This window comes from Silurus aristotelis, assembly GCF_946808225.1.
Source record: "Silurus aristotelis genome assembly, chromosome: 29".
In the NCBI taxonomy this organism is placed as follows: Eukaryota; Metazoa; Chordata; class Actinopteri; order Siluriformes; family Siluridae; genus Silurus; species Silurus aristotelis.
Window position 1 is genome coordinate 11,492,758 of NC_139602.1, and position 16,008 is coordinate 11,508,765.

Sequence of the window (16,008 nt, forward strand, 5' to 3'; positions counted from 1 at the left end):
TGACGTGGGGCCGCCTTCCCGTGGGCTCACCACCTGCAGGAGGGACCATAAGGGACGGTGCTGTGAGGATTGGGAGCAGTCGAAGGCGGGGGCCTGCTTAGACTGCTGCCCCTGCGACCCGAATTACGGATAAGCGGGAGAAAATAAATGAATGAATCTCTATACTTCAAGTACCTCGAAATCCCAAAAACCCCTCGACTAGACATAAAGACATGAAGAGCACTAGATTGATAACCCTCAGAAACTTAAATCGATCTTTACCTGACCTAAAATCACCGTATTGGGCATGAACGTATCCTAATGAAGGTATATAGAGCACTATTTGAAGTGTAAAGTACAATTTCCTACAAGACATCTAAACAACACTTGACTGGATAAAAAGTGCACTAGATAGGCATTATACGTACTTTAAGTACCTTTAATTGTTCTGTAATAGCTGTTTAGGGCACTGAAATAATATAATATATATAAAATAATGTTTCCTGCATCAGTAGTATCCTATAAATCCAAAATGATTCCTTACTCGCTTTATAATGCCCTATGTAGGGTCTAAAATTGAGTTTCTATATTTTAAGTACCCTTAAATACTCTAAATTGGTTTCGAATAGCCCTCTAAGTTCTACATAGAGTATAGAGTCATGAAAATGTCTTGAATTGTCTCCTGCTGCACATATAGAGAACTAAATAGTGTAAATATTAGTAATTTCTCAAAACCTGAGTTTAAGTACCCAAACATCTGTGAACTAGAAGTTCCTATACTCTAAGTACCTTAAGGAACTCAAGCTTCTAATTAGACATAAACAGCACTATATAGTGCTTTAAGTCCCCTAGGAATCCCAGACAACTAAGCACGAGAGGCGTTAGATCACAGTACCATAAGTACTTACAGTACGGTACTGATCCAGTGCTTCTCATGCTTACTTTAAATAGTTCTTCAATAACCATATAGAATAGTATATAGGGTATACATTAAGTACCCTAGGAATCTTAAATGGCTCCGAAATAACTTCATAAAACATTAGGGAAATAATAATAATAATAATAATAATAATAATAATAATAATAATAATAATAATAATAGGGTACAGTAAAAAATCTGAAAATCTAAAAATCTGGTACAGTATTCTTTTGGAAAATGTAAAAAAAATTTTTTTAAAAACAAACAAAAAAACACATATATAAATGTATATATATATATATTAATTTCATACTAATTTGCATATGAATTAGAAAAAAAGAATAAAAACAAATATAAATATATAATTAAAAAAATATATTATTTACATTATATTTCTATTTACTTTCTAAAGGTTGCAGAGGAAGTCAGTGAGAGATGTAATGAGACACAACCCATAAGTGGTAGAACCTGATTACGCGACATCAAGCGACCTTGGGCGTTGTGCTTCACCAGCCAAGTTACCAGGTGTGTGTGTGTGTGTGTGTGTGTGTGTGTGTGTGTGTGTGTGTGTGTGTGTGTGTTTCTTATTCCCAATGATATAATTTCCATGCATGTGTTAATGAGTTTATCCTATTAAACTATAAACACTGAATCTAATAACCATGAAAGCTTTGGTGATGTTCGGAGGTGTTTTTATCTACACTGCCTCACGCTCTTACAGAGGCCATGAAGAATCCAGATGCTGAAAAAAAGATCTAAAGTGACTAATAGTCAGGATTTTTTTATTTTATTTAATGGATATATAAATATTTTGCAGCATTTTCCTCCATTCTGTTTTTGCTTTATTATTTTTATTTGACAGAAAAGGACCTTTAATAAAATTTTATTAATTTAATTTGGAATAAAAAATATTTCAATAGATTTTTTTATAATTTTGTAATATTTGTTATTATATTATTATTTAATTTTATACATTATTCTGAATAAATACCTGCAGTGAATTACTTTGTGCATTTACTTCATTGTTGCATAATAATTAATGTATTAATTTATTTTATGTATTATATATATTTTATATTTTATATTATATATTTTATTTCTATTATTATTATTATTCAAGTTATTGTTAAATCTGTGTGTGTGTGTGTGTGTGTGTGTGTGTGTGTGTGTGTGTGTGTGTGTGTGTGTGTGTGTGTGTGTGGATACAAGTTTTACAGCAGCTTCCATGAATCCAGACAATTTAAATAAAGGACACTAAAGAACATTCTTTCTCTTAGAGCCTAAATCACTGAATCAGAGTTCTTTGGGTTTCCTAAGACACACACACACACACACACACACACACACACACACACACACACACACACACACACACACACAAATGATTCAATTCTGACTAGACACAGACTAGAATAATTAAATAAATAAATCATTTGTATAAGGTCAAACTGTGTGTGTGTGTGTGTGTGTGTGTGTGTGTGTGTGTGTGTGTGTGTGTGTGTGTGTGTGTGTGTGTGTGTGTAGATTTGTGTTTAAAGACATCACCCGTGGCAGTCAGATGAGACAGAAGCTGCATTCAAATGATCTATTCAAATCCAAGTTAAGGTGGTTTACAAAAGACTCTCTCTCACACACACACACACACACACACACACACACACACACACACACACACACACACACACACACACACACACACACACACACACACACACACTGAGTTGGAATGAATCCCTTGCACTTGCTGGCACTGAATGCCAAGCACCAGCCACAGTGTGTGTGTGTGTGTGTGTGTGTGTGTGTGTGTGTGTGTGTGTGTGTGTGTGTGTGTGTGTGTGTGTGTGTGTGTGTGTGTGTGTGTGTGTGCACTCTGTAGGGTGCAGCAGTGTCCTGAATCACTCCTCACTCCTTGTATTAGTACACTACTGATGATTACATAAGAAACAGTGATTAATCTGATTAAATCTGATCTGTTTCTCCCTCAGTGGTGTCCAGGGGGAATACATTTACACTCCACTGTGAAATCATGAATGTTGAGATGTTGCCTCAAATAAAACACTGCTTCTGTTCTGCATACCTTTTTGGGAATCGAATACATGCATGAAATAATGTATAAAATATGAAATAATGACTGTAATATGCCCTGTGCAGTTCACAATTTCAGTCTGAGGATTTACTCATCTAAAGGTAATTCTCTTTAATACATTTGATTGAAAGTTGAAAGACTTCTTTATCTCTGACTAGGAAACTGCCAGTTCAGTGGTTAAGATGTTGGTCTTCTGATCAGAAAGGTCATGAGTTTAAATCCCCTTAACACCAAGCTACCACTGCTGGGCCCCTAGGGGAGGCCCTTAAATCCCAACTGTTTGGTGTATAAATCAGATAATTATAAGTCGCTCTGCATAAATTGTCAAATGCTGTAAATGTATAGTTTTTTATGAGACTTTATTATTCTTTAAAATATTACTCTTTAATATTCTTTGAAATTAATTTTTTACTTTAAAAAGTTTGAATTACGATTCTTTAAAAGTAATTTCTATTTTGATTAATTGACTTTTTAAAATAACAGCTGATTTTTTTTTGGTGTTGCTTTTTTTTTTGTTATGTGGAGAACCCGACGTGTGTGTTAGTAACAGTAGTGTTTGTACTGAACTACTATGTTCTTCACTTACAGTTCAGGACAAGATCTTTCACAAGATTTAGAAAAATTACTAATAGTAAAATATCAGCTGTGGCTCCATGTAGTGGTCAGAAAGAGTAAAAACACACACACACACACACACACACACACACACACACACACACACACACACACACACACACACACACACACACACATATATATATATATATATATATATATATATATATATATATAGTTATAATAAATAAATAATAATAAATAATTTTGCTTTGTACAAATGTTTTTATTAGAATAAAAAATGTGAAAAAAAATTAATCTTTTCACATTACAAAAATCTTTTGCGGTAATAAGTGCATTAAATAAAAAAAATTAAATAAAAATACAGATGGTGCATCTGATGCCTAAATGAGCACATATCCCCACGTTCATATTTCATATTATTTAGCTCTTAATGTATTTATTTAAAGTAGGTGTGAACTCTGGGGTTTTTTTTTTTCTTTTTACCCAAAAGAGAAAAAGTTAAAATGGACATTTCAGATTTCTCTTTCTGTGAAAAATACTACTCATATTTGCTTCACTTTGCAAATAATTCACATTCAAAATAATACTTAAACAAAAGGCATAAAACCTTATAAAACCTTACAAAACAAATATGTAAAAACTAAATATGACACATGGTATCAAAATAATCCGTCCTTTTGTTTGAATAAAGTAGTTCAAAATGACTGAACCGATTCGATTGGAAATAAACCCATGAAAATAAAGCTGTGGTGAAAAAAATTATGGGTTACTGCACTCCGCTAGTGAACTCAAACGAGAAACAAGTCAACAGAAACTTTCACAACATCACTTCAACCCCAGATACACAGCCAATAAAGAAGAACCAGCATGAATTCTTTTAGTTTAAAAGAACTTCTACATATAAATCTGAAAAACTAATTTTTTTGTACTTTTATCAGCTAGAAACCAAATATTGTAACCAAATTCACACTTTTAGGAGGTTTGGGGTAAAAGTGAAAAATTGTGTTTGTCTTGTTGGTTATTGTTTACCAACTGAAAAAAACCTAAGAAGAATAAACCACATAATATAAGTTTCTTTCAAACTTTTCATCTTCAGATCATTATTTTGAAAGGTTCTTCTGAAAAAAAAAAAAAAAACACACAAAACAAACGTTAAATTCGAGTCAATTATTCGCAAAAGTTTTACATAAACAAAAAATGTGACAAAAAATCTTTACCTGCAGGGTCGTGTGGAATGTTTCGTCTCATGTACCACCTGTACACCACGGCACCGATGATCAAGAACAACACCACGGGGACGGTGATGTACAGGGCCTTGTAGGTTATTATCATCTCACCCGGGAGGAAGGGTGTGGCCCTGAAGATCAGTAATAACACCTTATATAACACAGAGTGCATGTTTTACAGAATGTTTAGGTTTGTTATTGCTCTTAACAAGACGTGGTGAGGAGGTCTTACGTTTCCATGGTGGTGATGACGATGGATATCTCGATTTCTGGAAGAAAAAAAAAAATCAGTCATTAAATATGGGTTTGTTCGAATAAAATGCTTCTTTGCAATTGTCACTTTTACAACTTGTAACTGCGTGATCAGTAAAACTCAGCCTGATTGGTTAAACCGTATCATGTGACCAAAACTATGATAAGTTACCAACTGTTACCAACAGTTAAGTAACCAGTCGCATTGAATTTGAGCAATAAACTGTTCAAAACACCTGCAGTTTATAGAAACAGCTGCATGGACTTGTGAGACAGTTTTCTCTCTGAGCTCGTTTTTAACCAAAATGAAGAACAACGATCTGAAAGTGAGAAGACTGAACCCCACAGTGGACCATGTTTCTTAACACAAATATAATTCCATACTCTTTTCTACACCTTTGTAACGTTAGAATGCTGTAGAGCAAACATTCCTGTAAATGCCTTCTGAAGAAGTCAGGAAGTGTTTGTTGAAATTCTTCTTCTTCTTTTTTCGGCTTCTCCCATTAGGGGTCTCCACAGCAGATCATCCGTCTCCATACCCCCCTGTCCTCTTCATCTGCCTCTTACACACCAACTACCTGCATGTCTTCCCTCACCACATCCATAAACCTCCTCCTTGGTCTTCCTCTTTTCCTTCTTCCTGGTGTCTCCATCCTCAGCATTCTCCTACTGATATACCCCATGTCCCTCCTCTGCACATGTCCAAACCATCTCGATCTCACCTCCCTCACCTTGTCTCCAAAACGTCCTAATTGTATGTTTTAACTGAACTGTGTAATAGAACTTGTTAAATAAGGAATAAAGCTACACCTGCTGTGTTATTATGTTAAAGTGAAGGGATCAGGTTTCCACCTGACGTCTGATTTAGCATGTTTGTTCATGATCGAGCTGTTTCCACACGACTGCTGATGATAATGTGCATCTGAAGACGTCATTAAGCGGCATAACAGAGCCAAAACACCACCATCTCCCAGGTTACATGGTCATACAAAAACAATATTTTAATGATTTTGTTGCACCGTGATGTTCTTTATGCTTGAAAACTCCAATAAACACAAAAAAAAAACCCACCGGCTTTAATGTCGGCATAAACCACGAGTTCAGACTTGATCTCTGACTTTACTGTGCAGGACTTCACCATAAATCTAAACAGAACTTTCTGTGACTTTCTGTCGCCTTTACACTTTACACAACTCCTGCAAAGTTTTTATTATCGCTGATGAAGTGTTACGCAAGACGGCAGGTGAACGCGCCGTTTCAAGTATTAGCAAATCAAATCCGTCCTCGAAATCAGCGCACAAATCCTAAATTGCTAAACAAACTCAAAACACACAAAGCCCAAGACTCCATTTGCAAAACGTAAACATATAGAAGAGCTCAAAACTTGCAGAAAAACAGACCATTTTTCATCAGCAGAGGAATAAAAACAACAGAGTTCACCTCCTGCTACAGATGCGGTGATGGGAGGATCCTGTTCTGAAGATCTGCTGCGCTTATCTTTTCATCTGCCCTGAGGCTCTCGGGAGCTCAAGTGACTTCCTGGAAAATTCTCCAGAAGAACCATGATTTCAGTGCAGGTTGTTTTATGCAAATTTGTTTTTATTTGTACGGTGAGATGTTGCTCTTAACGCCCAAGAGCCTCAGGGCAGATAAAAAGATAAGCGTAGCAGATCTTCAGGACAGGATCCTCCATCACCACATCGAACACTAACATGATGCATTCAGCAGCTCTTGGTCCTACAATCTCTGCATGACAGACCATAATGAAAGGAAATGTCGAGAAGCAGGATGGTGGTCTTACCTCGGCACACAGTGTTGGAGAAGTGGGTACACGGGGAAACCACCTGCATTCCTTCGGCTACATGCGGAGAAGAAACGGAGAAGAAATAAAGCATGATCTTCTGCACAACATGGAGAAGAAGAAGGTTTAGTGGAATGAAACGGAAGCTCACCACACTTGCTGCACACCTCACACGTTACTCCTTTGTACTCATTTTCCTTTTGCTTTGTGCAGTTGACAGCCACGAACCTTCCTGAGAATCAGTGAACAACTCGTTTAAGCCTCGCAGAAGTTTTTTACTCCCTCAGTTTTTACACTCATGTGAGGAGACTTGTGTAAACTCACCTTCAGGACAGAAATCACAGCAGATTGATCCCGGGACTATGAACATGTTGTCTGGACACGACATCACACGCAGGTTCAGCAATGAAATCAGTAGGAGTGGCATCTACACACACACACACACACACACACACACACACACACACACACACACACACACACACACACACATTAAAAAAGAACTTCAGTAAGAAATAAACCAATAAATGTAGGAATCAGTGAGAGGAAAAAGATTCCAGCATTTACCCAGGGGGTCATTTTTTGGCAGTTGTTCATTCTGGTACTGAACTTAAAGTGCGTATCCTCAAGTCGCAGTTCCTCGTACTAATACCTGTACACCTGGGTGACTCAGAGAAGGTGGAGTTTAAACACACACACCCTTAACCCCTCCCCCTCCCACACACACACACACACACACACACACACACACACACACACACACACACACACACACACACACACACACACATAGTATACGTGAATGCAATCATCTGAAACAAAACCAGTTCAGTGTGTAATTGAATCTCTCACTCGACCCCTCAATATGCTGCAGTTTCTATACACTCTTCCAACTGTGTGTGTGTGTGTGTGTGTGTGTGTGTGTGTGTGTGTGTGTGTCTTTTGATCTTTTTTTGGTACTGAACTGGAAAAGTTCTGGAAATGAACTTTTGTGTAAATTCTTTGCTCCTTATAGTGCAGTTTAATGTCCTGCATGAGGTGAGGGTGCACTTACTTTTCTTTGCATTTCTTTCTCTTTTTGGATTTTACACTAATTGTGTCCAACAACATTTATATATTTTTATTTCTATAAAATTTTGCCACAGTTTATTTACAGCCCTCTGGCTACAAATTCACTTTATTAAGTTTTTTTTTTCCTTTTCTTTTATTTATAAATGAATATATATGCACTTTTGTATATTTTTACAAAACTTTTTCTGCTACTCTCTATTTTTAATTGCAGTTTATTTTTTGTATTTATATATATATATACATAAACTAAACTGCAATTAAAAAAAATACAAACAATATTTATGTTAATTCGTTTTATAAAAAAATTATAAAACAGGATATATTCTAAAAAAATATATAATTTTTTATATATATTTATTTATTTTATTTTTTTTTTTAGAATATTTCCTGTTTTATCATTTTTTTATAAAACGATTTAACATGAATATTTATAAAGGATCTATATATTTATATGTTCTGCTGACTTGAACGCTATATATTTTGGTGCTCCAGTAGGAATTTTATAAAAGCAGGGGTTCTTACTGTAATTATTTCTGATGTAAATCATTTGTTTTCACTGCAGTGTAGAGAAATGTTATTGTTATTCAGGTAAAGAGTCGACTCACTGATCTGATGTACTGAAAGCTTAATCCTTCATCCAGTGACACGACTGCAGCGTGATCTTCCCCGTACGAACTTTCTGAGCATTTCATTAAAACACTAAGACACGAAGCTGAAAGTTTAGTCCCCTGCGTGCGCTGCTGTTACAGTAAAAACAACATTTATACAACATTTTGATCTGTTAAAGAATGTTGTACTTCTTATCCATTTATAGTTACACTTAATGTTCTGTAAAAATCAGTGACTCCTTCCATAACGTTCCCTGCAATGTTCCATAACGTTTCATTATGTCCTCACAGTATAACGATCGCACGTGTTAATGGAACGTGAAGACGTGAAGTAAGCTGTTACCATGGAACTGATAAGGCTTAATGCAAACGAGTGTATTAATAGAAACCTGGACTGCGCTCTCCATGTACGTGAAACAGTCTGCTCGCTCTTCTGGTTTAGAGGAATGATCATCACTGATAGATCAACATTATGGCATGAAGTGAACTTGCCAGGCTGCGGTCTGTTGCTCTCACCTGTTGTAGCAACGCATATCTGATTGGTTAATTATTATGCACACTTTCAGAATGTGACCAAAAACACACCCTTTTACGCAGTCATGCCCCAGTTACCAAGGTCAAGTGCGTCTGATCGGATTACAGCTCAGACGTCATACTCTTTATTATGGCTCATATTTCAATTCACTTTTAGTTCCCATCTGCTTTTATAATAAGATCCACTCATCTGGGATGAAGTTCCACTAGATTTTGGGGTGTGTTTGTGAAGATTCATTCAGTGTGTGTGAAGCCAGGTACTGATGCAGGTGAGGAGGTCTGGAGTTCACATTCATTATGGTTATTAGGGTTGGAGCTCTATAGAACGAGATCTTCAACCAAATCTAACCCATGGAAAGCAGATCTTCATGGAGCTTCTTTGTGCACAGGGGCATCATCATGCTGGAACAGGTTTGCGTCTCCAAGTTCAAGTGAAGGGAAAAGTTCATGCTCCTGCATCCAAAGACGTCAAATGAAGATCAAGCTGCCCATGTGCATCAATAAACCTTGGACCCTGACCCTGTATTATTATATTATGGGGTGAAATGTAAACTATTCAATTGATTTTATTTAATCAATTTATTTTGTGCCAATTCAATCAATTATTTAATTTATTGAATTTAATAATTAAATAATTATTTAATTATTAATTATTATTAATTATTTTTTATTAAAAAAATATTTTTTCTTATTAATTATTAAATATTAATTAATTATTATTAATTATTAATTATTAACTGTATAGTTTTAGAGTTTTGTAGAAAAACAACAACAAATTTATCTGTAAGTGGAACTAAATTATATTAATAATAATAATTGGAATGAGTTTTTTTTTTTTTTTTTTAAACTACACATTTTAATTTGGATAAACATACCCTGAAACTCAGTCCTCTGTTTCTTAGTTTTCTTCTTGTTCTTTAGCTTTTTATTCTTTTTCTTCTTTTTTTTACTGTAGGTTCAGAATCTGATGAGTCAGCAATCAGTGACATAGTGATAGTGAAGAAGAAGAAGAAGAACTCCTCAGACCCCTCAGACTGAGTGCTGTGGCGGAGAACAAATACAATGTACTGAGAACATAAAACTACAAGACATTCAATCCTTTTAATCACATGTAAGGTAGTGATGTAATAATCAGGAGTAAATACACACAGAAAATCCAGATTTCTTAAACATATTCTGCAAAATTAGCTTCATTAAAATAAATAAACACACAAACTCTAAAATAAAAGAAACACAACTGTACGATCCTGCAGTGTAGAGCGAAGAGAATTCCTGTCATCTGTCAGAGAGTGAACTTTCTCTTGCACATGAAGAATCTTCTGCTTCTGAATGATAAGAGTTAGTCTGGCTGGTTTAAGAGCAGGCTGGTGCTCCTTTTAGAAGAAAAATCCAACATGAAAGTTTGCTGGAATCAACATGTATAGTTTAGTCGATACATTAAAGGATTTATTCACTGGTTGGCTGTACAGCAGAACCCTCATGTGTTCAGGTACCAGGAGGAAAAACATTCTTCAACATTCAAATCACAGACATGTGTAGGTAGGAAACACCTCCACAAACAAAACAGTATCGTTATTTCTGTTATTAATATTTAAATAATCATAGAAGTACTGGAGTAACATGTATAGTTGAGATAAGAACACTGATATCTATGGTAAATTAATTAATTGATGTTTAAAAAGTTGTTTGACGCTTTAAATAAAAATCAAATCATTACATCATAATGCAAATAGATGGTGACCTCAGGAGCATGTTTAACTCGAGAGAGAGAGAGAGAGAGAGAGAGAGAGAGAGAGAGAGAGAGAGAGAAGAGGGAGAGAGAGAGAGAGAGAGAGAGAGAGAGAGAGAGAGAGAGAGAGAGAGAGAGAGAGAGAGAGAGAGAGAGAAGAGGGAGAGAGAGAGAGACATCATTCTAAATATTTTATTAATTACAGATGTACTGCACAGCTGATCTTCATCACTTATCATTTAGTGGCGTAAATAATAATAATAATAATAATAATAATAATAATAATAATAATAATAATAATAATAATAATTATAATTATAATAACAGAAGGTAAAGAGCAGAGTTGCTGTGCTTCCATATAAACTGATTATTATAATATAAAGACTCGATCAGTACTGACACAATAAACCAGTCCAGAAAAGCCACAGTAAAGCAGGAGAAAACCATAATCTGGAGGATAAACCTGTTTGTAGTTTGGAAAGTAACATCTGCTTTATGAATACACGTTAGTGTGTTACGTCACTCATGATGACAGTGGAGCAATGCCTTGAGCTCCTGGAGCAATGCCTTGAGCTCCTGGAGCAATGCCTTGAGCTCCTGGAGCAATGCCTTGAGCTCCTGGAGCAATGGCTTGAGCTCCTGGAACATTGCCTTGAGCTCCTGGAACAATGCCTTGAGCTCCTGGAGCAATGGCTTGAGCTCCTGGAGCAATGGCTTGAGCTCCTGGAACATTGCCTTGAGCTCCTGGAGCAATGCCTTGAGCTCCTGGAGCAATGCCTTGAGCTCCTGGAGCAATGGCTTGAGCTCCTGGAACAATGCCTTGAGCTCCTGGAGCAATGCCTTGAGCTCCTGGAGCAATGGCTTGAGCTCCTGGAGCAATGCCTTGAGCTCCTGGAGCAATGCCTTGAGCTCCTGGAGCAATGCCTTGAGCTCCTGGAGCAATGGCTTGAGCTTCTGCTCTCTGTAACCTCTCATAGTGTGTAGATTTGATGAGAAAGGTATAAATAATCAGGTGAAAAAACGGTGTTTGTTATTCAGCACTATCCAATGGTGTTTAATGTATTTTAAATAGTGCCCTTTTAAATCATATTCTTTCTCAGAGCAATTGATATTTATATTAACCTGTTCATTAATACATTCATTTGCAAACATTCACACAGCTGGTGTTCACACATGATCTCGTGACTCATGGTGTAGTAAAGGTTAGTTCTTGATTATTATCAACTCATCATTAGTTCATAATAAAGTAACATTTAATTTACTTGTTACTACATGTTTATTTTATGTCCTTTTATTGTAAACTGTTACTGTTTATTACTAGTTATTTTATCTGCATATTTTAGTTCATTATTGGGTTTGAATTCCCAAGATGGATTCCTGATTCCTGGTCCGACTGATTTGATCACTGAACTACAGGATTCTCTCGATGTTATAATTAGAACTTGTTTAGCTGCTATATGTAAATCACACACACACACACACACACACACACACACACACACACACACACACACACACACACAGACACACACCCACTTACACACCAGGGATTCCCTGGTACCACTCCAGAATTCTGTATACATGAACTCTGACTCACGGCTCTGCCTCCTTTTGTGTAAACAGTGATTATTTATGTTTCCTGCTTGATGTCGCATGTTTCACTTTTCATATGTTAATATGACAACATCTGTAAGGATATATACAAAACCTTTTACCCACACACTGTGGGTGTGTGTGTGTGTGTGTGTGTGTGTGTGTGTGTGTGTGTGTGTGTGTGTGTGTGTGTTGGATTATTCAGTTAAAATAAAAACCTCACTAAGAAGCTATTTTTAATGAGCACTTTACTTTTTTAAACTTTAACAGCAATTTATATATTTTTTTCCCTGGAATGTTGATCTATTTTTATTTCGGCTAACATTACCCAGAATGCCGTTAATAATAGTGTTAATAATAGTGTTAATAATAGTGTTTATAATAGTGTTTATAACTGCTTTTTACCATGTTGTTCAAATAGATATAAAAGGAACCTGCATGTGTCTTAAAACTCAGAACTTAAAACTCAGAACTCATACAACAATAAGGAGCCTTAATAATCCATATCCTTCTCTTCCTGTCACCCCTCTTCTCTTTCTCTCTCTCTCTCTCTCTCTCTCTCTCTCTCTCTCTCTCTCTCTCTCTCTCTCTCTCTGTCAAGTTAAACATGCTCCTCAGATACCAGTGACCACTGTTCCTGCCCCTTTCTCTTTCTCCTCTCCTCTCCTCTCCTCTCCTCTCCTCTCCTCTCCTCTTCTCTTCTCTCCTCTCCTCTCCTCTTCTCTTCTCTTTTCTTTCTCCTCTCCTCTCCTCTCCTCTCCTCTTCTCTTCTCTTCTCTCCTCTCCTCTCCTCTTCTCTTCTCTTTCTCCTCTCCTCTCCTCTCCTCTCCTCTTCACTCCACGGATTTGGTCGCTTCATCCTGGTCTGCCTCTGGATGACGTTCTCTTTGATTGGAGGCGACTCTGTGCAGCTGGTGATGTTTCACAAAAACACTCTGGAGATCCATGAAATTCCGGAGTAAGAACAGGAGCATTAAGGAATGGATTTGGACTGTAGTTAATATCAACAGTCTGCTACACTGACTCAGGACTACAGTTTGCTCTGATCTCCATCACTGCACCTCAACATCGTTTATCTGTAATAAATGGACATTCGGTGGAACCCAGATGAGGATGAGGTTCCCTCTTGAGTCTGGTTCCTCTCAAGGTTTCTTCCTTCTGCATCTCAGGGAGTTTTTCCTTCACCACAGTCTCCACCGACTTGTTCATCAGGGACAAACTTACACTTATAAAGAACAGCTTTACTTTTAATCACCATATTATCTGTGTAAAGCTGCTCTGAGACCATGTTCATTGTTAAAAGCTCAATACAAATAAACATGAATAGAATTAAATTTAAAACCATAGAAGACTCTGTGTTTTCCCACATCCCACAGTGTGCGTGTCAGTAGAGAAACTACTCTTTACACTGTTAACTAAAGATAATGCTATAATTTGTAGGCATTTAAACCTTCCTGTTTTCCTGTTCATTAATAGTGTCATGCCCGGCTTAAAAATATTGTTTATTTCCCTGTAAAAGTCTGCGTGGGGTTAATAGGTGAAACTAAATGAGAATAATAATTCTGATGCATTGAACGTGTAGAAACATGAAAAAGATATTATTTTTTCTAAAGATAGGTGAGTCAGAGCGCAGAGCTTACAGCAATGAGCCAACATCTAACACGTCTTTGATGCAAGTGTTGACATGACTTTTCAAAAGAAAAAACAAAGTTAAATCATGGACATGACTAGAGAATTCTTTTAAATATAAGTGCATAGAAAGACCTTGGGACAAAAATCACATTAGTATAAAAATAAGCAAAAAATAATAATAAAAAAATAAACATCTGAATGAAAAAAACAAACTATATAAATACAAAAAATAAATAAATACAAAAACTAATTCTTTTCTTAGTTTACAATTTTCTAAAACAATGTACAATAATGTTTTTTTTAATATCATATAATTCTATTTATTTACATTTTTTTCCCTACAAATTATGTAAACTATGATGCCGTTATAATATTATTTACATTTCAATAGTATTTAAATATATAAAAAACTTTAGTGCTCAAAACGTGTGTCAACAAAGACAATACAAAATATAGACAGATCTGAATTTTTTTTTTTCTAAATTATTATACAAATTTTCTAATAAACTGGAAAAAGAGGAATGTAAACGTTTGCACTGATAGTGACTGAAGTTCTGCACTGGGTAACTGTATGTGTGAGCAGGGGAACGTAGCTGTAAGGTGGGTGAAGCATCACTCCAGGCTCCTGAATGTTTCCAGGGTGTTCTCTGTAAACCTGTGTGGGAAGGTAGACTCGGTTAATGCAGACGATGAGCTGTACAGGCGAGAACCCACAGACTGGTGAATTGTTCTGAAGACCTCTGAGTCACAGCACAGAGGTTTAGGGTTCAGCCAAATTTAGTAAACACACATCTTTTTACTGCAAAAATGATTTCTGTTGTTTCTGTTGATTCTGATTCCATTAAACAAGGATTTGGCAAATGTGTTCAGCTTTTGGGGGGGGGGGGGGGGAATGTAAACATACATTTACAAAAGAGAAAGTTTTCAGTGGGATTGTGGTTTCACTTTACACAACTGCACATTATGCAATCAGATGAAAAGATTTCTTCATCAGTGTGAGTCAGCCAAGGGGTATACCCCATCAGACGATGATGCTAAATGTTGGGTAATGAACTGAATGCTCACCACTACTCTCTACGAGCAAACCCAATATTAAAAATAAAGAAACATATTTAGAGCAACACACTTAATAAAAGAGAAATGAATGATGAGCTGGCACGCTGTGTGTGATGAACAATATTCTACAGTACACTTAATGGTTACAATGACTGAATACCAATACACTGAATAGATTGATTGTAATTTTCCAGAGAAGAAAAACCTTTATAAATATTGGGACAAAATCCCTGACAGTGTGCAAGTGTACAAAGTGTACAAGTGTAAAACTTGAAAGCCGAACAGTGGCCACATCAAATATTGATTTAGATTTGAATTCCTTTTATTTACTTTCCATTAATTAATTAACATTCAAAATATATTTATTTTTAAAGCAATTTTTTTGTACTTGAGGTACAAAAAGGTGTGTGTGTGTGTGTGTGTGTGTGTGTGTGTGTGTGTGTGTGTGTGTGTAAAACCCTATTAGTGCTATTACAACGACTGTACATAGGTTATGAGATTAGACGGCCCTTTATTACTGTAAGAATGAAGGTCAGTCAATCCGATGAATCTATGATAAAGACTGTCCCGGTTCATCCCAGGAAAAAAGATCAAGAGCTACCTCTGCTGCAAAGGATACGTTTATTAGAATAAACAGCCTCTGAAACCACCAACTGCAGGAGGAGGTGTGATGGTGTGAAGGTGCTTTGCTGGTGACCCTGTTGGTGGTTTAGTTAAAATTGAGGACACACTTAACCAGCATGGCAATTACAACATTTTGCAACGACATGCACATCCTATAGGGGTTGCACTTAGTGGGACCATCATATGTTTTCCAACAGGACAATGACTTCAAACATACCTCCATTTTATGGAAGATCAATTAGTTGAAGAAGCAGTGTGATGGAGAGCTGCATCAGATGATCTGGCCTCTACAATCAGCCTACCTAAATCAGTTGAGATG

The 16,008-nt window shown here is 36.3% G+C and overlaps 1 protein-coding gene across 1 annotated transcript; it reads right to left on the bottom strand.

Annotated features, from left to right (window-relative positions):
* Positions 1-3,804: 3,804 nt before the first annotated feature.
* On the bottom strand, positions 3,805-7,533 carry LOC310722424 (uncharacterized protein). The gene is made up of 7 exons (XM_083534850.1): positions 7,410-7,533; positions 7,167-7,269; positions 6,994-7,074; positions 6,843-6,899; positions 5,022-5,058; positions 4,781-4,920; positions 3,805-4,681 (listed from the first exon to the last, which is right to left on the bottom strand). The coding sequence occupies exons 1-7, from the start codon at positions 7,437-7,439 to the stop codon at positions 4,656-4,658; spliced, it is 474 nt and encodes a 157-aa protein (XP_083390976.1). The 5' UTR covers positions 7,440-7,533; the 3' UTR covers positions 3,805-4,655.
* Positions 7,534-16,008: the final 8,475 nt, after the last annotated feature.